The sequence below is a fragment of the Chiloscyllium plagiosum genome, unplaced genomic scaffold, assembly GCF_037043375.1.
Source record: "Chiloscyllium plagiosum isolate Xiang-an unplaced genomic scaffold, Cpla_swu_hap1 HiC_scaffold_1, whole genome shotgun sequence".
In the NCBI taxonomy this organism is placed as follows: Eukaryota; Metazoa; Chordata; class Chondrichthyes; order Orectolobiformes; family Hemiscylliidae; genus Chiloscyllium; species Chiloscyllium plagiosum.
In genome coordinates, this window is record NW_028270139.1 from 68412786 (window position 1) to 68440137 (window position 27352).

At 41.2% G+C, this 27352-nt stretch overlaps 1 protein-coding gene across 2 annotated transcripts in view; it reads right to left on the reverse strand.

The window, feature by feature from the left end:
• The window catches only part of atp8a1 (ATPase phospholipid transporting 8A1), a 360724-nt gene that overhangs the window by 208121 nt on the left and 125251 nt on the right, over positions 1-27352 (reverse strand). For both annotated transcript variants that reach the window (XM_043691994.2, XM_043691984.2), the window contains exons 10-11: positions 26089-26200; positions 23364-23529 (exon numbers count right to left, since the gene is read on the reverse strand). In XM_043691994.2, coding sequence (XP_043547929.1) covers positions 23364-23529; positions 26089-26200 — 278 coding nt within the window. The remainder of the gene's footprint in view (positions 1-23363; positions 23530-26088; positions 26201-27352) is intronic.

The window sequence follows — 27352 nt, forward strand, 5'->3', positions numbered from 1 at the left end:
TGTGACCAAAGAGCAAGTTGTGGAGGCATTGCAGCAGATATCATTGCAGCAACAAGAAAGATGGCAGAAGGCTTTAAAAAAGGAATAAGAACACTGATGCATGGAGAAACAGGAGTTTCGTAGGCTTTAGCAGAGATCAATTTCTACAAAAATTAATGGATGAAGTCAAGTTTTGAAGGAGTGGAAGCCTCTGCTTGCTCCTCTCATTGCGTTTCTGTTTACCAGGTCATTGGCGCAGCTAAACTAAACCAATGTTTGTGAGAAGATTTGTAGCTCGGGTGCTCGTTGTTGTGGTTCTGTTCGCCGAGCTGGGAATTTGTGTTGCAGACGTTTCGTCCCGTCTAGATGACATCCTCAGTGCTTGGGAGCTTCCTGTGGAGCGCTTCCCAACATTTTCCTCTGACATTTATAGTGGTTTGTCTCTGCCGCTTCCGGTTGTCAGTTCCAGCTGTCCGCTGCAGTGGTCGGTATATTGGGTCCAGGTCGATGTGTTTGTTGATAGAATCTGTGGATGAGTGCCATGCCTCTAGGAATTCCCTGGCTGTTCTGTTCTCTTGATGTACCATACATCAAGAACATTTCTGAACTGACAGCCAAACTACTACGACCACTAGGACTCATAACAGCACACAAACCAATAGCCACTCTCAGACAACAACTCACCAGGACAAAGGACCCAATACCCAGCATGAGCAAAACCAACAGTGTACAAAATCCGATGCAAGGGCTGCACAAAACTCTACATAGGACAAACAGGAAGACAGCTAACGATCCGTATGCATGAACACCAACTCGCCACGAAACGAAACGACCAGCTATCCTTAGTAGCCACACACGCAGATGACAAGCAACATGAGTTCGACTGGGACAACACTACTATTATAGGACAAGCCAAATGGAGAACAGCCAGGGAATTCCTAGAGGCATGGCACTCATCCACAGATTCTATCAACAAACACATCGACCTGGACCCAATATACCGGCCACTGCAGCGGACAGCTGGAACTGACAACTGGAAGCGGCAGAGACAAACCACTATAAATGCCGGAGGTAACATCAAAGAAGCGCTTCACAGAATGCTCCCAAGCACTGAGGATGTCACCTAGACAGGGGACGAAACGTCTGCAACACAAATTCCCAGCTCGGCGAACAGAACCACAACAAACTAAACCGATTACTACTGCATACCAAATGGCTCCATGGAGAGATAGAAATAAGGATTGATATAAAGGTGAATCTCTACCTTGCTATAATTTGCATATGCTTGATGGAAAGGACTCCAGTTGACAATAGGCCGACATGGACAAAATGAAGTTTGATTTGGGGAAACAAAACTGTATCTGACACTCCCATTTTCCTATCTCTTCTGTCACTGCCTGTCCAATTTTAAGCAAGAATTGTTGTACTTCAAGTACCAAAATATTCAATTGAAATTGGAATACTGGTGACAGGATTTTGCCTGTTCTAAGTGCAGACTTGGCAAATCTACCCCAAGGCCCCATAAGAGCAACACAACACAACTGAAATTATTTCAGATAAACAAACTTGCTTCCCAGAACCTTGCACATTGAGGATGGAACATTAAAATTTGGGGAAAGTGGTAATTTTCAGCTTTACAAAAGTAGTGTACACAAAAAGTTACAGCATTATGGAGACCTAGCCAAAATGGAAACTTGAGTTTCGGTGTATTATTCCATTTAACTATACAGGAAGCAATGTGATTTGCCACATTACCGCTTCCCAAATAATTCAACTGACATTTTTAGTTTATTGCCAGCAAATCTGTAATATATATGATGTAGCTTGTGTAGTGTGTAAAGTTAGACTTGGAATTTCAGAGCAGCTGTTAATATATTACAAAGTTAGTAACACCAGAGCTGGTCATCTCCATCGGTGATAAATTGATACAGGAACTAGTGGCAGCCAAGAATTTTGTTTACCTTGCTTCTCAAAGGTATCATGAAGAAAGATGGATATTTAAGTTTGAGGCCAGGACAAACATACTTCAACAGGAAAACACACAAGTGCATGATGTATAATCCTTTAAAACATCTGCTGTCCCTTAACTGGTAATGCTTATAGTTGAGTTGGCAGGCAAAAGAGATCACTTGTAGCTGACCCAGATAGCAAAGTGCTTTCAAAGCGAATGAAAATATAGGGGACATTATTTTCTGCCCTTTTTGAAAATTGTGCAAAGTCATGTGAAACAACCAGTAAAATTTGGAAATGTTGACAATTTAAAAAATATGGCAACACAAACAGACAAAAAAAGCTGTCAATTTGTAAGAACTGAAATAAAAGGCTATGACATCAAAATCAGATCTTCATGGCAATTCAATAAATTCAATTTATTTCTATTTTACTGAATTCAAACAAATTTTCTAGAATGCTGAATTCTATTCCATCATTCAAGTTTTTGTTTTGTCAAATATCACGTTCAATGGTCTCAAGGGGGATATTTCACCTGGGAGCAGAGGTTGGCCATTTGGTTTCTTGAGCATGCTGTGCCATTCAACAAGATCATAGTTGATCGATTCTTGGTTCACACTCCACATTCCTGTTTACTCCCGCTAACCTTTGATTCCTCTAACAAATGTCAACTTATCGATACCTTAAAATACTCAATGACCCTGCTTCCATCACTTTCTGAGGCAGAGTGTTCTAAGTTTCTCAATACTGTGAGGGGAAAAAAAAACTCATCTCTGTCTTAGGGATCACCTTTTTAATTTTAAAACAGTGACTCCTGGCTCTGGACTCACCCAAAAGAGTTTCCACAATCTTGGGAACAGCAGACAAGATCTTATATAATTTAATCAAGACACCCCTTTCTCTTCCAAACTCCAGAGAAAATAAGCCTAGGCTGTACAAAATTTCCTCAGAAGGCAACCTGCTCTTTCTAATAAACCTCCTCTAAACTACCTCCAATGTGTTTATATCCTTCCTTAAAGAAATCAAAACTGTCGTGTGGCAGACATGGCTCAACACCTTAGAAATGTGAAGTATAACATTCTGACTTTTATTTTTAGTTTGTTTCAAATTAATGTATAGAATTCCATTAGCCTTCTAAACTTCTTGCCTCACTAAATAATTTTTGTGAACCACGCATCGGAATATCCAGATCCATCTACCCTTGGAAATTTACAGTCATAAAAAGTACTCAAATAAACTGGTTACATCATTTCCCTTTCACAAAAACATGCTGACTTTCCCTAAACATAACCACCTTAATGATGGATACTAAAACCTTCCTCCTGACAGATAAAGTAGTCTGCAAGTTTCCGGTTATCTGCCTCTTTCCCTCCTTGAAATGAAGGATTATATTTGCTATTTTCCAGTCTGATGGAATCTTCCTTGAATCTATCAAATTTTGAACAACCAACAAATCTCCTACCTCAAAAGCAACCTCTGGTAAGACTATAGGATGAATTCCATTTGAACCTAGCGACTTGTCAGTTTCCAGCTCCACCACTGTTTCCCCGGTGATTGTAATTCCTCTATCACTTCCACAACTTTTCTTAGGATGTTTTTTTCTATCCTCCATAGTATAGCAAACCATTTGCTGATTTCATCTGCCATTTCCTTTTTATCTCCTATCACCTCTCCATTCTCACTCTCTCTTGACAGCGTGAGGCACAGAATGATCTAGATCAGCTTACAGCCTTTTGGAAGTCTAAGTATCACTATTCTTGTCTTTCAGTTTTATGGCAACTTGCTACATAAAACCAATCCAAAATCTATTTGTTTCCAACCAGATGGTCGCACAAAAATACCAAATCCAATTTCTCCAAACGTTACATGCTCTTTTTAACCAACCAGTAATCACTTTTGCTTCAATATATTAAAAAATGACATCAATTAATTCCCTACAACACAGCAGTCCAAAAATCCATTACATATTTTTAATTTCAAATAAAATATGCAATTTTTGCAATGTTTGAATTGGTAGTTCGATGGGGTTGAGGCCAATTAGAGACTAAAAAAAATCTTGTTGACACAGAGAGCATTGCTGAATCATTGAGGAGTACTCTGCACTTCTTTTCACTAGTATAGAGAATGTAAGTAACATAAGAGGTGGTGGTAGCATATGGTGGTTGCATTAAAAACAGAGGATGTACTTAAAAGGTTGAGAGGCCACTAAGCAGAAAAGTTGTTGAGTTGAATTGCTGTGTATCTTAGACCACTGATGGAATCAAAGGTGGAAGGTAGAGAGGCTGTGGCTGCAATCTACTAATCTTCCTTGCATAGGGGAATAGTGTTAGTGGGTTGGACAACTGCAAATATTACATCTTCTTTAAAAGAAAGAGAGGTGTAAACCCAATAACTACAATGCAGTCAAGCTAATACCGGGGCCAATAATCTCCTACAAAATTAATACACATTTGGAAAAATATGGACTAATATGGACTAACAGCAGACAGCGGCGCGAGCTGGGCGGAAGTGAAGTTGGAGCGCAGAGCTGGTTGGGAAGGTAAGTGATTGATATTTAAGAACTTACCTCGACGCCAACGGTCTTTTCTCAGCAGAGAGCGGCGCGAGCTGGGCGGAAGTGAAATTGGAGCGCAGAGCTGGTCGGGAAGGTAAGTGATTGATATTTTAGTGGGTGTGTTCTAGACCCCAGGCCCGACATAGTAGGGCCTCCCTCCCATCCTCCTCCTCTAACCTAAATTTAAAGTCCACAAATAAACTACTCAGTGTTCTTGTTTTGGAGACGAAGTGTAGAGTAATGGCAGCGCAGGCAGTGGAATGTTCCTCCTGCAGGATGTTTGAGGTAGGGGTGACCACAAATATCCTGCCGACTTCATCTGCAGGAAATGCAGTCAGATCCTGCTCCTCACAGAACGAGTTAGGGAACTGGAACTGGAGTTGAATGAACTGAGGATTACCCGAGAGGCTGAGAGGGTGATAGATAGAAGCTACAGGGACATAGTTACGTCAGAGAACAGAGGTAGCTGGGTAACAGTTAGAGGTGGGAAGGGGAGGAAGCAGGCAGTGCAACGATCCCCTGTGGTCGTTCCCTCAACAATAAGTATACCGCTTTGGATACTGTTGGGGACGGCCTAGCAGGGGTAAGCTGCAGTGACTGGGTCTCTGGCACGAGGTCCGGCTCTGAGGCTCAGAAGGGAAAGGGGGAGAGGAGGAGACTGCTAGTTATAGGAGACTCTATAGTTAGAGGGACGGACAGGCGGTTCTGTGGACATGGGCGAGACTCTCGGATGGTTTGTTGCCTCCCGGGTGCCAGGATCCGAGACGTCCCGGACCGTGTCTTCAGAATCCTTAAGGGGGAGGGTGTGCAGCCAGAAGTCGTGGTGCACGTTGGCACCAACGACATAGGTAGGAAGAGGGGTGGGGAGGTCATTCAGGAGCTCAGGGAGTTAGGCTGGAAGCTAAAAGCTAGGACGGACAGAGTCGTCATCTCTGGGTTGTTGCCGGTGCCACGTGACAGTGAGGCAAGGAATAGGGAGAGAGTGCAGTTGAACACGTGGCTCAAGGATGGTGTAGGAGGGAGGGCTTCAGGTATTTGGACAATTGGACTGCATTCTGGGGAAGGTGGGACCTGTACAAGCAGGACGGGTTGCACCTGAACCAGAAGGGCACCAATATCCTGGGAGGTAGGTTTGCTAGCACTCTTCGGGGGGGTTTAAACTAATTTGGCAGGGGGATGGGATCCGGACTTGTAATCCAGCAAGTAGGCTAGCTGTTTGTCAGGATGTCCAAGAATGTAGGGAGGCTGTGGAGAAGATAACACTGACAGGGAGTACTTGCGGACACAGAGATGGGCTCAAGTGTGTATACTTCAATGCAAGGAGTATCAGAAATAAGGTGGGTGAACTTAAGGCGTGGATCGGTACCTGGGACTACGATGTTGTGGCCATCATGGAAACGTGGATAGAAGAGGGACAGGAATGGTTGTTGGAGGTTCCTGGTTACAGATGTTTCAGTAAGATTAGGGAGGGTGGTAAAAAAGGAGGGGGGGTGGCGTTGCTAATTAGAAATGGTATAACGGCTGCAGAAAGGCAGTTCGAGGGGGATCTGCCTTTGGAGGTAGTATGGGCTGAAGTCAGAAATAGGAAAGGTGCAGTCACCTTGTTGGGTGTTTACTACAGGCCCCTCAATAGCAGCAGATATGTGGAGAAACAGATTGGGAAACAGATTTTGGAAAGGTGCAGAAGCCACAGGGTAGTAGTCATGGGTGATTTCAACTTCCCAAACATTGATTGGAAGCTCTTTAGATCAAGTAGATTGGATGGGGCGGTGTTTGTGCAGTGTGTACAGGAAGCTTTTCTAACTCAGTATGTAGATTGCCCGACCAGAGGGGAGGCCATATTGGATTTGGTACTTGGTAACGAACCGGGACAAGTGATGGGCTTGTTAGTGGGTGAACATTTTGGTGATGACGACCACAATTCTGTGACTTTCACCTTGGTTATGGAGAGAGATAGGTGCGTGCAACAGGGTAGGTTTTACAATTGGGGGGGGGGGGTGGGGGGGGGGGGGGGGAGGGTAAATACGATGCTGTAAGACAGGATCTGAGGAGCATAAGTTGGGGGCATAGGCTGTCAGGGAAGGATGTCGTGGAAATGTGGAACTTTTTCAAGGAACAGATATGACGTGTCCTTGATATGTATGCACCTGTCAGGCAGGAAAGAGATAGTCGTGTGAGGGAACCTTGGTTGACGAGGGAGGTTGAATGTCTTGTAAAGAGGAAGAAGGAGGCTTACATAAGGTTGAGGAAACAAGGTTCAGACAGAGCGTTGGAGGGATACAGGATAGCCAGAAGTGAGCTGAAGAAAGGGATTAGGAGAGCTAAGAGAGGGCATGAAAAATCTTTGGCGGATAGGATCAAGGATAACCCCAAGGCATTTTATGCGTATGTCCGATCAAGGACAGTAGTGGGAGACTGTGTATTGAGTCGGAAGAGATAAGTGAGGTCTTGAATGAGTACTTTTCTTCAGTATTTACAAACGAGGGGGGCTGTATTGTTGAAGAGGAGAGTGTGAAATGGACTGGTAAGCTAGAAGAGATACTTGTTAGGAAGAAAGGTGTGTTGGACATTTTGAACAACTTGAGGATAGACAAGTCCCCCGGACCTGACGGGATATATCCTAGGATTATGTGGGAAGCAAGAGAGGAAATTGCAGAGCCGTTGGCAATGATCTTTTCGTCTTCACTGTCAAGAGGGGTGGTACCAGGGGACTGGAGAGTGGCGAATATTGTGCCCCTGTTCAAAAAAGGGAATAGGGATAACCCGGGAATTACAGGCTAGTTAGTCTTACTTCGGTGGGAGGCAAAGTAATGGAAAGGGTACTGAGGGATAGGATTTATGAGTATCTGGAAAGACACTGCTTGATTAGGGACAGCCAGCACGGATTTGTGAAGGGTAGGTCTTGCCTTACAAGTCTTATTGAATTCTTTGAGGTGACCAAGCATGTGGGTGAGGGTAGAGCAGTGGATGTAGTGTACATGGATTTTAGTAAGGCATTTGATAAGGTTCCCAATGGTAGGCTTATGCGGAAAGTCAGGAGGCATGGGATAGAGGGAAATTTGGCCAGTTGGATAGAAAACTGGCTAACTGGTCGAAGTCAGAGAGTGGTGGTAGATGGCAAATATTCAGCCTGGAGCCCAGTTACAAGTGGAGTTCCGCAGGGATCAGTTCTGGGTCCTCTGCTGTTTGTAATTTTTATTAATGACTTGGAAGAGGGAGTCGAAGGGTGGGTCAGTAAATTTGCAGATGATACGAAGATTGGTGGAGTTGTGGATAGTGAGGAGGGCTGTTGTCGGCTGCAAAGGGACTTAGATATGATGCAGAGCTGGGCTGAGGAGTGGCAGATGGAGTTCAACCCTGTCAAGTGTGAGGTTGTCCATTTTGGAAGGACAAATAACAATGCGGAATACAGGGTTAATGGTAGGGTTCTTAGTAAGGTGGAGGAGCAGAGGGATCTTAGGGTCTATGTTCATAGATCTTTGAAAGTTGCCACTCAGGTGGATAGAGATTGTAAGAAGGCCTATGGTGTATTAGCGTTCATTAGCAGAGGAACTGAATTCAAGAGTCGTGAAGTGATGTTGCAACTGTACAGGACCTTGGTTAGGCCACATTTGGAGTACTGTGTGCAGTTCTGGTCGCCTCACTTTAGGAAAGATGTGGAAGCTTTGGAGAGGGTGCAGAGAAGATTTACCAGGATGTTGCCTGGAATGGAGAATAGGTCGTACGAGGATAGGTTGAGCATGCTAGGCCTTTTCTCATTGGAACGGAGAAGGATGAGGGGTGACTTGATAGAGGTGTATAAGATGATCAGGGGAATAGATAGAGTAGACAATCAGAAACTTTTTCCCCGGGTACAACAGACTGTTACAAGGGGACATAAATTTAAGGTGAAGGGTGGAAGGTATAGGGGAGATGTCAGGGGTAGGTTCTTTACCCTGAGAGTGGTGGGGGCATGGAATGCGCTGCCTGTGGGAGTGGCAGAGTCAGAATCATTGGCGACCTTTAAGCGGCAATTGGATAGGTACATGGATGGGTGCTTAAGCTAGGACAAATGTTCGGCACAACATCGTAGGCCGAAGGGCCTGTTCTGTGCTGTATTGTTCTATGTTCTATGTAATATATGAAAGACAGCATGGATTTGTTGAAAGGAAATCATGTCTGATAACTTGATAAAATGCTTTCATGTAATATGATTTAGGGTGGCGAGGTTGAAGTGACGGATGTGGACTTCCCAACGATGTTTGATGGAGTAATGCATGATAGTTTCAGTACAGAAAATTACAGCTTGCTGAATTAATGGACAGTGACAGCACAGACTTCAAATTACTGAATAGAAAGCAAGGCAGTGGTGAACAGTTGCTTTCTAGAAGGTGGGAAGTATTCCCCAGGGGCTAACATAATAAGACATAGCAGCAGAAATTGGGTCATTCAGCTCTTCAGGTCCACTTCACTATTCAATGAGATCATGGCTGATCTGATAATCCTCAACTCCACTTCACTGTCTTTTAGCTGTAAACTTTGATTCCTTTAACTACTAGAAATCTGTCTATCTCAGCTTTGAGTATACTTAATGATCTAGTCTCTACATCCCTCTTTGATAAAGAATCCTACAAATTGACTACCCGCTGAGAGAAAGACCTCTTCCTTATTTCTGTCTTAAAGGGGAAACTCAGTACTGAAATTATGTCCTCTTGTCCTGGACTCACCCACAAAGGGAAACAATCTCTCTGCATGAGGCCTGTCAAGCCCCCCCAAAGAATTTTGTATAATTCAATAAGGGCTCCTCTTGTTTCTTTAAATCCCAATCTAATCAACAGTCCTCATAAGAAAATCTCTCTGTATCTGGGCTCCAACCAGTGAATCTTCACTGATTGCCCCTAGTATCAGTCTACTTTGCCTTCAATGAGGGGACCAAACTACTCTCAGCACCCCAGCTGTGGTCTGACTAGTGTTTTGTATAGTTTTAACAAGACTTCCTTATTTTTAAGGCTCCAATCCCTTTGAAATAAAAAGGACAACATTCCACTTACCTTCTCTATTACACACTGAACATGGATGTTGGCTTTTTGTGGTTCGTGCATAAGGAACCCATGTCCCTTTGACCTGCAACTTTTTACAGTCTGTCCACTTTTAATTAATATTCAGCTCTTCTATTTTTACAGCCGAAGTGCATAATCTCATATTTTGCCACATTACATTCGATCTGCCAGGTTTTTTCTCCCCACTCACTGAACCTGTCTGTGTCCCTCTGCAGACTCCACTTGTCTCCACACCTGATTTTCTGCCAGCTGCAAACTTACCTATAGTATATCCACTTTCCTGATCCAGGTCACATATTTATTGAATAAATATGACCCCAACACTGACGCCTATGTGGCACTTCATTAGTTACAAGTTGACATCCTGGGGGATGCCTTCTTTATCCCAAATCTGTATTCTATTAATTAGCCAATCTTCTATCTATTTCCCCCAATACTATGAGCTTTCATCTTATTAAGACTGTATTTAACCAAAATTACATTATCATACAAACAGAATACCCCACTAACATCATCCTGGGGTTACCATCCACCAGAAACTGAACCAGACAAGTACTGCGGCAAGTGAGAAGCTAGGCTTCTTGCAGTGAGTAACTTATCTTGTGATTCCCCAAAGTCTGTCCACTATCTACAGGGTACAAGTCAGAAGTGTGACAAAATACTTCCCACTTGCCTGGAAGAGTGCAGCTCCAACAACACTAGAGAAGCTTGACACCATTTAGGACAAAGCAGATTGATTAATTGCCACTACATCCACATATATTCAGTCCCTCCAGCAATGATGCTCAGTAACAGTAGTGTACACCATCTACAAGATGCATTGCAAAAATTCGCCAAGGTTCCTAGAGTAGCACCTGTCAAACGCAAGACCACCACCATCTAGAAGGATGAGGGCAACAGATACATGGCAACACCATCACCTGAAAGTTCCCCTCCAAGCAACTCACTATCCTGACTTGGAAATATATTATTTTTCCTTCACAGTTACTCCGTCAAATTCCTGGAACATCCTCCCCAATGGCATTGAGAATCTGTCTATATGAAATGAACTGCACTGGTTCAAGAAGGCAGTTCACCAACACCTTCTCAAAGGCAACTAGAGATGAGTGATAAATGCTGGCCCAGCCAGCAATACCCACATCCTGAGAGTTTAAAAAAAAGTAGCCTTATATGCAGCACCTCACTGAATAAATAAGTAATAATTAGTAGGAATAGTAACATCAGATAAACGAAACAGGCAGACACGCACCCGAATGAAATTTGGGTGAGGAAATAGGTTTTTATAGAAAACACAGTGAGACAGTTCTCAAACTAAGTGGAACTTTAAATGCAATACTTAACAGAAAAGATTCCATTTGTGGTCAAAACCACCAGTAGGTGGAGCACCACACACTTGTGCACAAAATCACACTGTCACATCAGAGCATTGTATTTCTATGGCTGATACAGTACATTATTGCCAGCAGAACCTCATCCAGAGTACTTCCAGTGATCTCACTTACATGAAGCAATTAGACAGAAAGTTTGGCACTCAATGGGAATATTAAACCTGATGGCATCAGGATGTTACTACTACTACAGTCTCTAAGCCATTTCTATGGCACATTCAATCAATAAGCACATCGACCTGGACCCAATATACCGGCCATTGCAGCGGACAGCTGGAACGGACAACCGGAAGCGGCAGATACAAATCACTATAAATGCCGGAGGCAACATCACAGAAGCACAGGAGGCTCCTGTGGATGTCACTGAGGATGTCACCTAGACAGGGAACGAAATGTCTGCAACACAAATTCCCACTCGGCGAACAGAACCACAACAACGAACACCCGAGCTACAAATCTTCTCACAAACTTTGAACATTTATTTAAACAATATTTCATGCAGCAAACAATTACAGAGGATTCCTTGCCCATACTTCAAACCAACGATTCACCTTTTTTTAAAAAAAAAGTTTTATGATTAAAGCATTTAAATAGATGTCTATAGTGAACAATATTCAAAAAGGATAATAACCTGGATCAGCTTTCTGTGCTGTGGATGCTAAACGGGCAGGTGGATATTTCAAGCGCTGTTAACCACTGTAAATTTGTAAACTCAGTGAATAAGTCGATGAGTATGCATGCAGATACATAGTCTTGAAAGTTGTAATTCCTAATGGGATCATGCCTCAAATGACATCACAGAAGTAACTTGCACATGTATCAAACCATGCACATGCAGTTGGTTCTAGGCCACCATTCTTGTGTTGGGAATATAGACTCCAAATAGAGAAAGAGAACAAAAGCAAGAGAGTCATGCTGACGTTTAAAAAAAAAACTAATTAGGTCTCAACTGGAGCATTCTGAGTAGCGTACTTGAGAAGGAATGTTAGGTCCCAAAAGAAGGTGCAGATGAGATTTGCTGGATTGGCACAAGGGATGAAGGACTTCAGTCACGTGGAGAGACTAGAGAACCTATCATTGATTTCCTTGGAGCAGAGGAGCTAAGAAAATATTTGGCAGACCTATTCAAAATCATGAATGTTTTGATAGAGTAACTAAGGAGGAACTGCATTCAGTGGCAGAAAGGTCAGTCATCAGAGAACACAAGTTTTTGATGATAAGCAAAAAGAAACAGGAGAAAACAGGTTTTTATAAAGTGTGCTGTATCTACAGAATGCACTGCCTGAAAGAGGGTATAAGTAGATTCAATAGTAATATTCAAAGTGGAACTGGGTATCCTCTAAGGGAAGCAAATTTCCAAGACTATAGGGAAGAGTGTGGGATTAATAGATAACTTCACCAAAGTGCTATCACAGGCACAATGAAGAGAATGGCTAGGCAAAAGTGAGGACTGCAGATGCTGGAAACAGAGTTTAGATCAGAGTGGTGCTGGAGCAGGAAAATCGACGTTAAAGGCCTTTTGCCCGAAACGTCGATTTTCCTGCTCCTCGGATGCTGCCTGACCTGCTGTGCTTTTCCAGCACCACTCTGATCTAAACAATGAAGAGAATGGCTTTGTTTTCTCCTGTATGATTCTATACCGTTACTTTTTACCGCATACTTTATTCATCACATTATTGCAAATTTGTTCTAGTCACCCACAAGATTCAATTATTTTTTTCTTCATGTACTACACCAATCACCTATTAGCTATTTCACATTATTGACCATAAACACAGAAGCAGCATGCTGTTCAATTCATTGATTCTGCTCCAGCATTCAATGAGATCATTCAAATAAAGTAAAGTACTGAATGCTAAACATCTGAAAGCAGCGTTTTACTTGTACTACTTCCAATCTAGTCCACTGTATTCACTGCTCACAATGCAGTCGCGTTTACATTGCTAAGATTAAATGTTGATCAGGTGACCGCTTTGTGGAATACCTCTACTCTGCTTGGTTAACCTTGGAATTGTTTGCCATTTCAATATATCACATTGCTCCCATGCTAACATTTCCATTTTTGGCTTGATAGTGTTCCAATAAAGCTCAACAGAAGTTGTAAGAACAACAAAAGAAAAAGAACTGTGGATGCTGGAAATCAGAAACAAATACAGAAATACAGGATGCTGGAAAAAAAATCAGCCGATCTAGCAGCATCTGTGGAGAGAAAGCAGATTTAACATTTGGGGGCCAGTGACCCTTCTTCAGAGCTGGAGAAACAGCACTGATTCGACATTTCACAGCCTCTACGTTAACTGTTGTGCACTATTTTTCATACATCCTCACAGCACAGCAGACTCATTTTCTTCATTTCACAGCTAACATTTGTATCTATTTTACACAGCTAACAATCCTTTACTATTATTATCACTGCCTTTGTCTTTTGCTCTGAGTACACTCACCATTTGTTCAACTAGCTGTTCCTACCCCATTATCACTTAAATAAAAACCACAATTTTCTAGTTTCTTTCAGATCTACAGAAGAGTCATACTGAATTTGCAACATTACTGTTTCTCTCTCCACTCTTGTTGCTAGAACTGCTGAGCTTCTTCAGTGCATGAGCAAGGAGCAAGAGTAGGTCACTCAGCCCTTTGAGCCTACTCCACCATTTACTGCAATTATGACCAATCTGATTTTAACCTCAACTCTACATTATTTTATATCCCCAATAATTCTTCATCCCCTATTATTTTAATAAGATCATGGCTGATCTGATAATCCTCAATTCCATTTTCTGCATTTTTCCCATTAATAATTAAACATGTGTCCATCTCATCTTTGAAGATATGTAATGACCCACATCCACAGCCCTCTGCAGTAAAGAATTCCACACATTCACAATCCTCAGAAAATAAATTCCTCCTCATCTGAGATGATGCCATGTGGCCCTCAACTCCCCTATAAAGGGAAGCAACCTTTCCACTTACACCCGGTCAATCCCCTAAGAATTCCCTAAGACTTCAATGAGGATAAGCTCAACATTTTCAACTTTGCCTCATAAGAACATTCTTCTCTCGATTATCTCCAGTATCAGCACGCTTTCTGTACCTATGGGAACCAAAACTGCTCATGGTATTCCAGCTATGTCGGACTAGTGCTGTACATAATTTTAGCAAGCCCTATTTTTATAGTCTATTCCCATTGAAATAAAGGAAACATTCCATTTGTGTCACAAATACCCAATGAACATGGATGCTAGCTTTTTGAGATTCATGGACGAGGACCCCATATCACTCTATGCTGCAGATTTCTTCAGTCATTCGTCATTTAAATAATATTCAGCTCCTCTATTCTTCCCACATTATGTATAATCACGACATTATATTTCATCTGCCAAGTTTTTGCCCACTCACAGAACATGTCTATATCCTTCAAATGACACTTTGTCATTCTCACTACTTGTTTTCCTATTTTTGTGTAATCTGCAAACTTAGTTACAATACATTCACTTTTCTCATCCAAATCATTTGTCTCATTTCATTTTGAATAAGGATGTTGTAGTTTTTCAATCCTCCGGGACATTTCCCAAATCTAAGGGATTTTGGAAGCTTAATCCCAGTGTGTTCACTATCGTTGTAGCTACTCCTGTTAAACCTTATGTACAATCATTAGGGACCAAAGTAATTAATATCCTGTAGTCCCATTAGTTTCACTGGTACTTTTTTCTTGAAAGATAGTTATTGGTTTATCTCGTCCCCACTGTGAGCCCGTAATCTCCGAGTATTTTTGAATGTGGTTAATGCGCTTTATTGAAAACTGTTTATTCAACTCTTCTGCTATTTTCAGGTTCCTCATTATTATTTCCTCAGCCTCACTCTCTAAGAGTCCTATGCTCATTTTGACCTCTCCCTTTTCATGAAGGAGCACTGCTTATGTATTACTTGCTCAGTTGTCCTCATTGTTGATTTCATCCTTCCTTTAACCTTTTTGGTCATAATTTGTTGGTTTTTAAGACTTGTCAATCTTCTAATTTACCATTAATCTTTACCATATTCAATAGAGTCATAGAGATATATAGCACGGAAACAGACCCTTTGGTCCAATATGTGCATGCCAACCAGGTATCCTAAATTAATCTAGTCCCATTTGCCAGCATTTGGTCCATATCTCTCTAAACCCTTCCAATTCATATACTCATTCAGATGCCTTTTAAATGTTGTAATTGTACAGGCCTCCAGCTCACTGTACATGTGAAAAGGTTGCCCCTTAGGTCCCTTTTAAATGTTTCCCCTCTCATCTTAAATCTATGCTTTTACTTTTGGACTCCTCCTATCTATTCACCCTATCCATGCTATAAATTTCAAGATCTATTCACCCTATCCATGCTATAAATTTCAATACTTGTTTTTTCTTTCAATTTGATAATTTCCTTCACCTTCTTGGTTAACCACAGGGTGTTTAACCTTTTCCTCGAGTCCTTCTTCCTCACCAAAGCATATCCTACCTGTAAGTTATGAACAATTTACATAAAAATCTGCCATTTCCTCAACTACCCTTTCTGCTAAACTTATTTCCTGTCCACACTAGTTAACCCAGTCTTCATCCCTGTATAATGAGCCTTATTAAAGTTTAGCACAGTTGCTTCTGACCAAGTGCCTCACTCTCAAACTGAATGCAAAATGTTACAATATTATGGTCACTGTTCCCTCGGATACCCGTTAGTCTGAGATCATTTATTAAATCTGCCTCAATTCATACTATCATATCCAAGATAGCTTGACTCCTGGTTGGATCCAAAACCTTTCTTGTGGCTACTTTTGCCAATTTGATTTTCCCAACTACACGAAATGGAAGTCATCCATAACAAGTTTGCTGCCTTTTTTAAAAAAAAACATGCCCTCACTATCTAGTGGTTTATTCTCTGTCCTACAAAATAATCAATGTCTTCTTCCTCTTATTATTTCTTATCCTCACCTGTATGAATTCTACAACGTCCAATACAAGGTCATTGTACATCTTGTTCAAAGAAAGTAATTCTATCACCCTTCCATTCTCACCTGTGCTTTTGAAAATTCACATATCTCTAATATTTAGTTTTTAACTTTGAACGTTTTGTAAGCATATCTCTGAAATGGTGGCCTGAACACTTCCTACTGTCACTCCAAATTTTCTTTCCTGTCATCAATCTGTGCTGCATTCAACTCTACTGAGAAACATTTTTCCACCGATACCTCAGTGGTTTGGGCTGGACAGGTGTAATCAATGAGGTGCACTGAGGGTGAAAAAGGATTTAGAAATGATGACAGATCAGGACTGCCATGCACCATGAGGGACTGGTATTCATGCATGCTTAGAAAATGGAAACAACATTAAACTAACATCTTTCACTCAGGATAAAGAGACTACTGTACAAATGAGAATTGAAAGAGTTTTTTTTGTCCTGAATGTAGATGTTTGGCAACTATTCAAAAATTTGACCTGGTCTTCAATAATGATTCTGATAATTATAACTTCAACTGGATTATGGTTTCTCTCTTTATAGCCTAGCAGGGCTTGGTTCATGACTGCAACAGTTTTGCAAGTAAAAGGGTTTTGTTCTCAAAAGGAATGAAAACTAACCTTCAAATGGGGGAGGGTGGGGGGAATAGGGGCCAACAGCCACCTGATGTCACGTGTAGTTGACTCATGGTCATTGATTAGCAAGGGGATCAAAGGTTACGGAAACGAAGCAGGAAAATGGGGTGGAGAAACATATCAACCGTGATTGAATGGCAGAGCAGACATGATGTGCCAAATGGCCTAATTGTGCACTCATCTGGTCTTATAAGCTAAGAGGCATTTGGATGGGTATATGAATAGGAAGGGTTTGGAGGGATATGGGCCAGGTGCTGGCAGGTGGGACTAGATTGGGTTGGGATATCTGGTTGGCGTAGACAGGTTGGACCAAAGGGTCTGTTTCCGTGCTGTACATCTCTATGACTCTATAAGTCACTTTTAAGAAAACTATATATTGTTTAGAGAAAGAAAAGACATGTTGAAACGAAACAGAAGTTGCTGGAAAAGCTCAGCAGATCTGGCAGCATCTGTGAAGAGAAATCAAAGTTAACTTTTCAGGTCTGGTGATCCTTCCAGCAACCTCTGTTTTTCCCTCAGTTACAACATCCGCAGTTCTTCCTATTTCTTTTTATTGACTAACAAACATGCTGAATTTGATATGACTTGAAACAGTACAGTAACGTTGGATTTTGTTCTAAAGACATTTTAAAAAGTGTTTCTGATTTAAAACTGGATAGTTCTCCAGAACTTCTGATCAGATAGAAAAGCACTTCAAACAAAAGCAGAAATTGCTGGTGAAACTCAGCAGTCCTGGGAGCATCAGTGGAGAGAAAGCAGAGTTAATGTTTTGAGCCCAATGATTCTTCTTCACAACTGTTTCTGGTCTTTTTTTAGATCTCCTGCATCCACAGCTTGTAATTTAATTACAATTTGCTTGGCCCCACTAATTCTCTTCAGCTTTTTAACTGGATGATAAGCAAATGATGAAAAGGGATAGGTATATACTGCAGGGCAAGAGTTATAACTAGAGGAAAGGCAATTATGATGCGATTCGGCAAGATTTAGGATGCATAGTATGGGGAAGGAAACTGCAGGGGATGTGCGCAATTGAAATATGGAACTTACTCAAGGAACAGTTACTGCGTGTCCTTGATAAGTATGTACCTGTCAGGCAGGGAGGAAGTTGTCAAACAAGGGAGCCATGGTTTACTAAGCAAGTTGAATCTCTTGTCAAGAAGAAGGCGGCGGCTTATGTTAGGATAAGATGTGAATGTTCAGTTAGGACACTTGAGAGTTACAAGTTAGCCAGGAAAGACCTTTCGTCAGTATTCACACAAGAAAAAGACAAAGTTGATGAGGAGAATAGTGAGATACAGGACTACTAGACTAGTAGAATGGAGGTTCGCAAGGAGGAGGTGTTAGCAATTCTGGAAAGTGTGAAAATAGATAAGGCCCCTGGGCCAGATGGGATTTATCCTAGGATTCTCTGGGAAACCAGGGAGGAGATTGCAGAGCTTTGGCTTTGATCTTTATGTCATCATTGTCTACAGGAATAGTGCCAGAAGACTGGAGGATAGCAAATGTTGTTCCTTGTTCAGGAAGGGGAGTAGAGACAACCCTGGTAATTATAGACCAATGAGCTTTACTTCGGTTGTGGATAATGCGTTGGAAAAGATAAGAGATAAAATTTATAATCATCTCAAAAGGAATAAGTTGATTAGGGATAGTTTTGTGAAGAGTAGGTCTCCTTTGCATCCTCCCATTTCCTCCAGACCAAAGGGGTAGCCATGCCTGTCTCTTTGTTGGCTACGTAGAACAGTCCATCTTCCGTAATTATACCAGCACCATTCCCCACCTCTTCCTCCGCTACATTGATGACTCCATTGGCGTCAGCTCGTGCTCCCGCAAGGAGGTTGAGCAATTCATCAACTCCACCAACACATTCCACCCTGACCTTAAATTTACCTGGACCATCTCTGACACCTCCGTCTCCTTCCTGGATCTCTCCACCTCCATTAATGACGACTGACTTGACACTGACATTTTTTACAAATCCGACTCCCACAGCTACCTGGATTACACCTCTTCCCACCCTACCTCCTGCAAAAATGCCATCCCGTATCCCCAATTCCTCCGCCTCTGCCGTATCTGCTCCCAGGAGAACCAGTTCCATCACAGAACACACCAGATGGCTTCCTTCTTTAGAGACCGCAATTTCCCTTACCACGTGGTTAAAGATGCCCTCCAATGCATCTCGTCCACATCCCGCACCTCCGCCCTCAGACCCCACCCCTCCAACCGTAACAAGGACAGAACGCCCCTGGTGCTCACCTTCCACCCTACCAACCTTCGCCGACATTTCCGCCACCTCCAAACGGACCCCACCACCAGGGATATATTTCCCTCCCCACTCCTTTCTGCCTTCAGCAAAGACCGTTCCCTCCGTGACTATCTGATCAGGTCCACGCCTCCCTACAACCCACCCTCCCATCCTGGCACCTTCCTCTGCCACAGCAGGAATTGCAAAACCTGCACCCACACCTCCTCCCTCACTTCTATCCAAGGCCCTAAAGGAGCCTTCCACATCCATCAAAGTTTTACCTGCACATCCACCAATATCATTTATTGTATCCGTTGCTCCCGATGCGGTCTCCTCTACATTGGGGAGCTGGATGCCTCCTCGCAGAGCGCTTCAGGGAATATCTCCGGGACACCCGCACCAATCAACCACACCGCTCTGTGGCCCAACATTTCAACTCCCCCTCCTACTCTGCCGAGGACATGGAGGTCCTGGGCCTCCTTCACCGCCGCTCCCTCACCACCAGACGCCTGGAGGAAGAACGCCTCATCTTTCGCCTCGGAACACTTCAACCCCAAGGCATCAATGTGGACTTCAACAGTTTCCTCATTTCCCCTTCCCCCACCTCACCCCAGTCCCAAACTTCCAGCTCAGCACTGTCCCCATGACTTGTCCTACCTGCCTATCTTCTTTTCCACCTATCCACTCCACCCTCCTCCCTGACCTATCACCTTCATCCCCTCCCCCACTCACCTATTGTACTCTATGCTACTTTCTCCCCACCCCCACCCTCCTCTTATTTATTTCTCCATCCTTCAGGCACTCTGTCTGTATTCCTTAAGGGCTTTTGCCCAAAACGTCAATTTTACTATCCTCGGATGCTGCCTGACCTGCTGTGCTTTTCCAGCACCACTAATCTAGAATCTGGTTTCCAGCATCTGCAGTCATTGTTTTTACCTTGAAGAGTAGGTCGTGCCTCACAAACCTTACTGAGTTCTTTGAGAAGGTGGCCAAACAGGTGGATGAGTGTAAATGATGTGGTGTATATGGATTTCAGTAAGGCATTTGATAAGGTTCCCCACGGTAGGCTATTGCACAAAATACAGTGGCATGGAATGGAGGGTGATTTAGCAATTTGGATCAGAAATTGGCTAGCTGAAAGAAGACAGAGGGTGGTGGTTGATGGGAAATATTCATCCTGGAGTTCACTTACTAGTGGTGTACTGTAAGGATCTGTTTGGGGTCCACTGTTGTTTGTCATTTTTATAAACAACCTGGATGAGGGTGTAGAAGGATGGGCCAGTAAATATGTGGATGACACTAAGGTAGAGCTGTGGATAGTGCAGAAGGATGTTGTAGGCTACAGAGAAACACAGCTAAGTTGCAGAGCTGGGCTGAGAGGTGGCAAATGGAGCTTAATGTGAAAAAGTGTGAGGTGATTCACCTTGGAAGGAGCAGCAGGATTAAAGAGTACTAGACTAATGGTAAGATTCTTGGTAGTGTAGACAAGTGGAGAGATCTCTGTGTCAATGTACACAGATCCATGAAAGTTAACAATTCTATCAACCTGGGTGGCAAGAAGGCATATGGTGTGTTAGCTTTTATTGGTAGAGAGATTGAGTTTCGGAGCCATGATGTCATGCTTCAGCTGTTCAAAACTCTGGTGTAACCACACTTGGAGTATGGTGTATAGTTCTGGTAAACACATTATAGAAGGATGTGGAAACTTTAAAAGGGTTCAGAGGAGATTTACTAGGATGTTGTCTGGTATGGAGGAAAGGTCTCACGAGGAAAAGCTGAGGGACTTGAGGGTGTTTTCATTAGAGAGAAGTCAAGAGGTGACTTAGAACATAGAACAATACAGCACAGAACAGGCCCTTCGGCCCACGATGTTGTGCCGAACTTCTAACCTAGATTAAGTACCCATCCATGTACCTATCCAAATGCCGCTTAAAGGTCGCCAATGATTCCGACTCTACCACACCCACGGGCAGCGCATTCCATGCCCCCACCACTCTCTGGGTAAAGAACCCACCCCTGACATCTCCCCTATACCTTCCACCCTTCACCTTAAATTTATGTCCCCTTGTAACACTCTGTTGTACCCGGGGAAAAAGTTTCTGACTGTCTACTCTATCTATTCCTCTGATCATCTTATAAACCTCTATCAAGTCACCCCTCATCCTTCGCCGTTCCAACGAGAAAAGGCCGAGAACTCTCAACCTATCCTCGTACGACTTCCTCTCCATTCCAGGCAACATCCTGGTAAATCTTCTCTGCACCCTCTCCAAAGCTTCCACATCTTTCCTAAAGTGAGGCGACCAGAACTGCACACAGTACTCCAACTGTGGCCTAACCAAAGTCCTGTACAGCTGCAACATCACTTCACGACTCTTGAATTCAATCCCTCTGCTAATGAACGATAATACTCCATAGGCCTTCTTACAAACTCTATCCACCTGAGTGGCAACCTTCAAAGATCTATGTACATAGACCCCAAGATCCCTCTGTTCCTCCACCTGACTAAGAACCCTACCATTAACCCTGTATTCCGCATTCTTATTTGTTCTTCCAAAATGGACAACCTCACACTTGGCAGGGTTGAACTCCATCTGCCACTCCTCAGCCCAGCTCTGCATCATATCTAAGTCCCTCTGCAGCCGACAACAGCCCTCCTCACTATCCACAACTCCACCTATCTTCGTATCATCTGCAAATTTACTGACCCACCCTTCGACTCCCTCATCTAAGTCATTAATAAAAATTACAAACAGCAGAGGACCCAGAACTGATCCCTGCGGAACTCCACTTGTAACTGGGCTCCAGGCTGAATATTTACCATCTACCACCACTCTCTGCCTTCGACCGGTTAGCCAGTTTTCTATCCAATTGGCCAAATTTCCCTCTATCCCATGCCTCCTGACTTTCCGCATAAGCCTACCATGGGGAACCTTATCAAATGCCTTAATTGGGACATATAAAATAATTAGAAGGTTAGATAAGATGGGCAGTGAGAGCCTTTTTCCTCAGATGGTGATGGCTAGCACGAGGGGACATAGCTTTACATTGAGCGGTGATAGATATAGGACAGATGTCAGAGGTAGTTTCTTTATTTGGAGTGTAGTAGGGGTGTGGAATGCACTGCCTGCAACAGTAGCAGACTTGCCAACTTTAAGTGCATTTAAATGGTCATAGGATAGTCTAATGTATGAAAATGAAAGAGGGTAGGTTAGATGGGCTTCAGATTAGTTTCACAGGTTGGCGCAACATTGATGCCCTTTGGGCCTGTAATGCGCTATAATGTTCCATGTTCTAATCCTTCCCACCTTAGAATGAACAACTGGCTGGTTGGAACTGCCAACGAAAACTGCTTTGGGTCAGTCTCCTGATTGTTGTTTCCCAGCAGATTCAAATGAACAAGTGTAATTTCCGTTGGAAAGGAATGGACTAGATATTTGTTCAACAAAGTCCTGTTATATACTTTGTGTGATTCCCAGCTACTGCATCCAATATGCATTCCCTTATAACTTGGACATTTGCTTAACAGGTTACGTCAGCCCAATTTAATGAAACAATGACATCTGGGTATAAATTAACATTCAGTGTATCTCAGCAAAGTCAAGAACCAGATTTGGAATGAAATTAGTTGTTCTTTAAAAAATAACTTGCATTGGGTAATATTTTTCTTCATTTTCTGAATCTTTTCCCATTTTCGCCAGTTTGTGAACCTACCTCAAAACTGAACTATACATTTTTTTCTTGATAACATTTTTTCTACATAATTCTCCTTAAAGTATTCACCGCCTCACATAAAATTTACATACAATTGCAAAATTGTAAAATTAACCACAATCAATCCATAAGTTTAAACATTTTTAAACCACATGTAATTGACCCACATTTCACATACGTGATTTGAAAAGCAGGTCCTCAAAGCACCAAATTACATGAGTCAGATTTCACTGGTTTACACTGTTTATCTGAATTTCTCCATGACACTCTTGCCTTGAAATCACGTAGTTTTTTTGTATTTATAGGGTGCATACAGTTTAACATCACATGGGTGTTTCATTGAGAATGTATTTAAGCAATAATGTATCACATGTGAAAAATCATTTTGGTTTATATCAATACTGGAAGTTGATTTTTTCCAGAATCTGATTCAAACATAATCTAGAAATGAAATAGAATGTGGTGTTCTATGGAAGGAGGAGTCTCATTTTTATACATTTCAAGGCTCCACAATAAAAAAAAAATCACAAAAACAATCAAACTCACACATCACAATAATGCTACACTGGTATTGCAAATGTCCCATTTGTCCTGCAGTTTTGGCACAAAGACTCACTGTGGTCTAAACAGTGGTATATGAAGACATTTGCAGATGAAAATTATCTAATGGCAGAGGGATCAAAAAAAGATTTTCAGAAAATTATGAACAGCTGATTAAGAAATTCTATATCCACATAATTTAATCTCAAGACGGCAAACAAATCACGGTTGCTGTAATCAGTAATCTAACTAACATGTCTGAAGAAAGAAACACATCATTACCCAACAACAGTGCACCACTCACAGTTAATAGGCAGTTTTGTATTTTTCTTTAAATTCTTACCAGTGAAATCGAGGTACCAGTCTCCTGCAGCATGCCTGCTAGTCCATATCGTTGAACCAATGGCACACACCAAAGACATGAAGAGAAGAACACCAAATAATAAGAGGATTTGCAAATTTGTGATTCGTTCCACATTTGATAATTTTAGCGGAGCCTGTGTGGTATTCTGCAAAGTAATTCATGTGAAATTACAGAGAGAAACCTTTTATTTATTGCACTGCAGTATTTTAAAAAAAACAATCATAACCCTTGTTAAGAATATATTGTAAAGCTTCATTAGTTCAAGAAAAAAACAAACAAAATGCAAATAAACACCCCCTCTTTTTGAGAGCTTTCACTTATGACTAATTTCATTTTTCATAAACTTTGAACTGCTATATTTTGGTTCAATTTTGTCAAAAACGATGTTATTGGCACAAGAAAGGTGAAATTTCAAAATGTTCAGTGTAGCTTAAAATTAATCTTTCTGGACTTGTTTGAAAGTGCTGCACTAGAAAAACAGCATATCTCAAAAAGCTGGTGAAATCTCCAGGATGTATTGATCATGACTAGGTGCTGCAAGTAATTATGCTGAATCTAAGCTTTTGAGAAAGTTGCACAAATAAATCTGATCTTTTGGATACATGAATACATATGAAAGAGCTTTAAAATAGTTGCTTGGAAGTACAAAATGCGAATACAGCTGATTAAGATATAGGACTAATTTCATGAGTTGAATCCGAAATTGACTTGATGTATTGGATACATGTTTATCACTCGACTGACAACGAAAGCAGTGAATTACCAGTGGTGTTTTATTAGCACTGAAGTAGATTTTTAGCACTGAAATTGAATTATTAATTTGCAATGCATATTCCCCTTCTTCCCTATGCAAACAATTTTCTAATAAATACAGAAATGGGATATTTACAAAAGGGATATCAAAAGCTCAAAGCATTGAACACTTTTCTTTTGGAATATGGCTTGCCTGAAGTTCTGCCAATTTTAATTTTAGGGCTGAATTGTTTCAAGAAAAGTTATGATGTGAAGATGCTGATGTTGGACTGGGGTGGATGAAGTTAAAAATCACACAACACCAGGTTATAGTACAACAGGTTTATTAGGAAGTACTAGCTTTCGGAGTGCTGCTTCTTCATTGAGTATGATGAAGGAACAATGCTCCGAAAGCTAGTACTTCCAAGTAAACCTGTTGGACTATAACCTGGTGTTGTATGATTTTTAACTTTGTCCAAGAAAAGTTAGACAGTTCTCCTCTCAATGTTCTCCAGTACAAAAGCTTAACACTTGCACTACTAAGTTTATTACCAACTAAAAGTGATTACTAGAGGAATAGGCAGCACACAAGAACAGTAATATTTTCTGGGTTTTTAAAAAAAATACAGCACAATGACAGCTGAAGCTTGACTACAGTTCATGAGGCAGAAGGAATTCTCAATTGTATGTGAACTACTCTCTGCTTTGATCTTTTCAGTGTTGGTAATAAACAGAACAACTTCAGTTCAAAAGCAGCCTAATGAAAAAAAATCCTGAAAGCAGTATCCTTTCATGTAAAAAGTAAGAGTATCGCGGGGAGGGGGGGGGGGGGGGGATTTTAACAATTATGTACAATACTTCAAGACCTCATTATATTTACTTACATATTCAGTATTACAAAAGGTCAAGTTTCATCATGTGGTGTGAGTTGGCTTTTTGTGATATTTAGGCCTTGTACTTGCTTACACGTGGTCATTTTGAAATAAGTTGGAAATAGAATTGTAAACTAAACCATATATTTTTCTCCACCATGTTATACAATGTAAAGCTAGGAACACAGTTGTTTGAATCCATGCTTCCAAAGTAGAAGCAAGAGGCTTCGTACTCCTGTTGCAAACAGAAAAAAACTCAAATCTTCATAGAAAAGGGACTTTGTTTTAGAAACTTAGCATAGTTTAAGCACCACTGTACATATGTTGGTTAAAATGGGTATACGTAAATAAGCTGAAAGTTTGACTGGATTATGTTTATTCATTCAAATGATGAGAGCATTGTTGACAAGACCAGCAGTTGTTGTCCATGAAAAATTCCTCAAGAAGGTAGTAGTCAGCTGTTTTCTCAATGAAGTGCAAAACCTTACAGGCCAGTGCTATTTGCCATTATACTCTGTAAGAATAGATTTGCAATTAAACACAAATAATCGATAATTAGAGATCTTGAAATAGTTTAATTTTTTTACCCAAAATATCAACTTTGTTTTTCACTCAATAGACGCTGCCTGATTTGTGCATTTCTATTATATCTGAATTTTACTTGAAATGGTTTAATTTATTGGTTTAATATGTCATTAGTAATTTAACTGCCAATTAAACAGAACGGAAACTTCAATAACCTGTAAAATGGGTTTACAATCAAGAAACATGTCATTACCAACCAAGAATTCTACAAACATATTTAACATGGCATGACAACACCATTGCAGTTCCACTACACAATTAAAAATGGTTTGTTATCTTGGAGATTGCAAGGTAGAACCAACAGTCAGGTAAAATCAATCTACATAGTAATTGTCCACAGGTACCCAATCCACCATATTGGACATAGTGTATCTGCAGTACAAAGAGATTCCAGAAAAGAAAATGTCTTTATCATGATTACATATGCTCTCATCCCACCCCCAAACACTTCATTGGCACAATTCAAAACCTAAATTCACAAATTATATTTTTGGCATCATGCTGTTCAAACGTACCTGCATAAGTTTTGTGTCATGTCCTGTATAAACGACTATTCCAATAACCCACTGGGTGTTTCTCAGTTGAGCACCTCGCAAAAGGATTTGATCTTGTCCCAAGGGAAAAGTGCTACAAAACAGATTAATTAAAAATGCAAGTCTGAGCTCAGACTAACCTAAAAATATAAATAACCAAACAGCATTAGAGCTCTGGTTAACTTCCTCATTGAAGCCTGCGTGGAAACAAAATAGTCTGAAGTCTATGGCTTAAGTTAAAACTTTAGCAGATTTCATGTCAACATAAAAGCTTGCATTACTCTAGACAAATAAAATTAATATGGAATCTTCATAAACATTTTCTGATATTTTGCATCACATGAAAAATAAAAGAAAATGCAACTGTTGTTGCTCAACGGTAAATCTATTTTACTGATTTGGTATAGCTGGAAGATCACTCACTATGCAACAATTCTGCAACATTTGAATCAAAAATGACGACTGATGGTTTCAGGTCATAATAAGTCTGCTCAGCACAATGTCACTTACAATATTATATATGCGTGCCTACTTTAATTCTCTTTATATTAAACATCAAAGCCACTCAATTCCATGTTAGTCCTTTATGTAAAGAAAAACTGAGTACAGATATTAGGGATTCCGAGTATCTCAACATGAGTGTGTGGGAAACAGAAGTGCGAGGAGAAAGGGTGAGTAAATGTGGAAGAAAATGCCTGAAATGTAGTCAGGGAAAGAAAACAAAAAAATCGAGCAAGTGAAGAAGCAATGATGGATTTAATTCTGAAGAATGCTTCAGTAGGAAAGCGTTTGGGAAACAGTGATTATAATATCGTTAGGTTTAGAGTAGTTACGGAAATTAACAAGGTATAATCAAATATGTAAATATCGAACTGGAAGAGGTCTATCATTTTATTGAGTTGAGCAGATGTGACCTGGGAAGAATAGAATCTAAGATCAGCAAGCAAAATAGCATTTGAACAATAAAATGCCTTCAAAGAGAACATAGTTTAAGTAGAAAGTAGACATATTTACAATAAGGGGATTCAAATCTAGAGCTGGATAATTAAAGATAAACTATGAGAATTGGTGGCTTCATAATGCAGCAGAGGTTGAATAGAATACAGGTGTGCAGAAGAGAATTGAGAATGACAGCAACAGGGAAACACAATAGAGTGTATGAGAAAACATTCATTTTATAAACCATAGTAACATTACTGGACTGGTAATCCAGAGACCTGGAATAAAGGTGCAGAGATAGGAATTC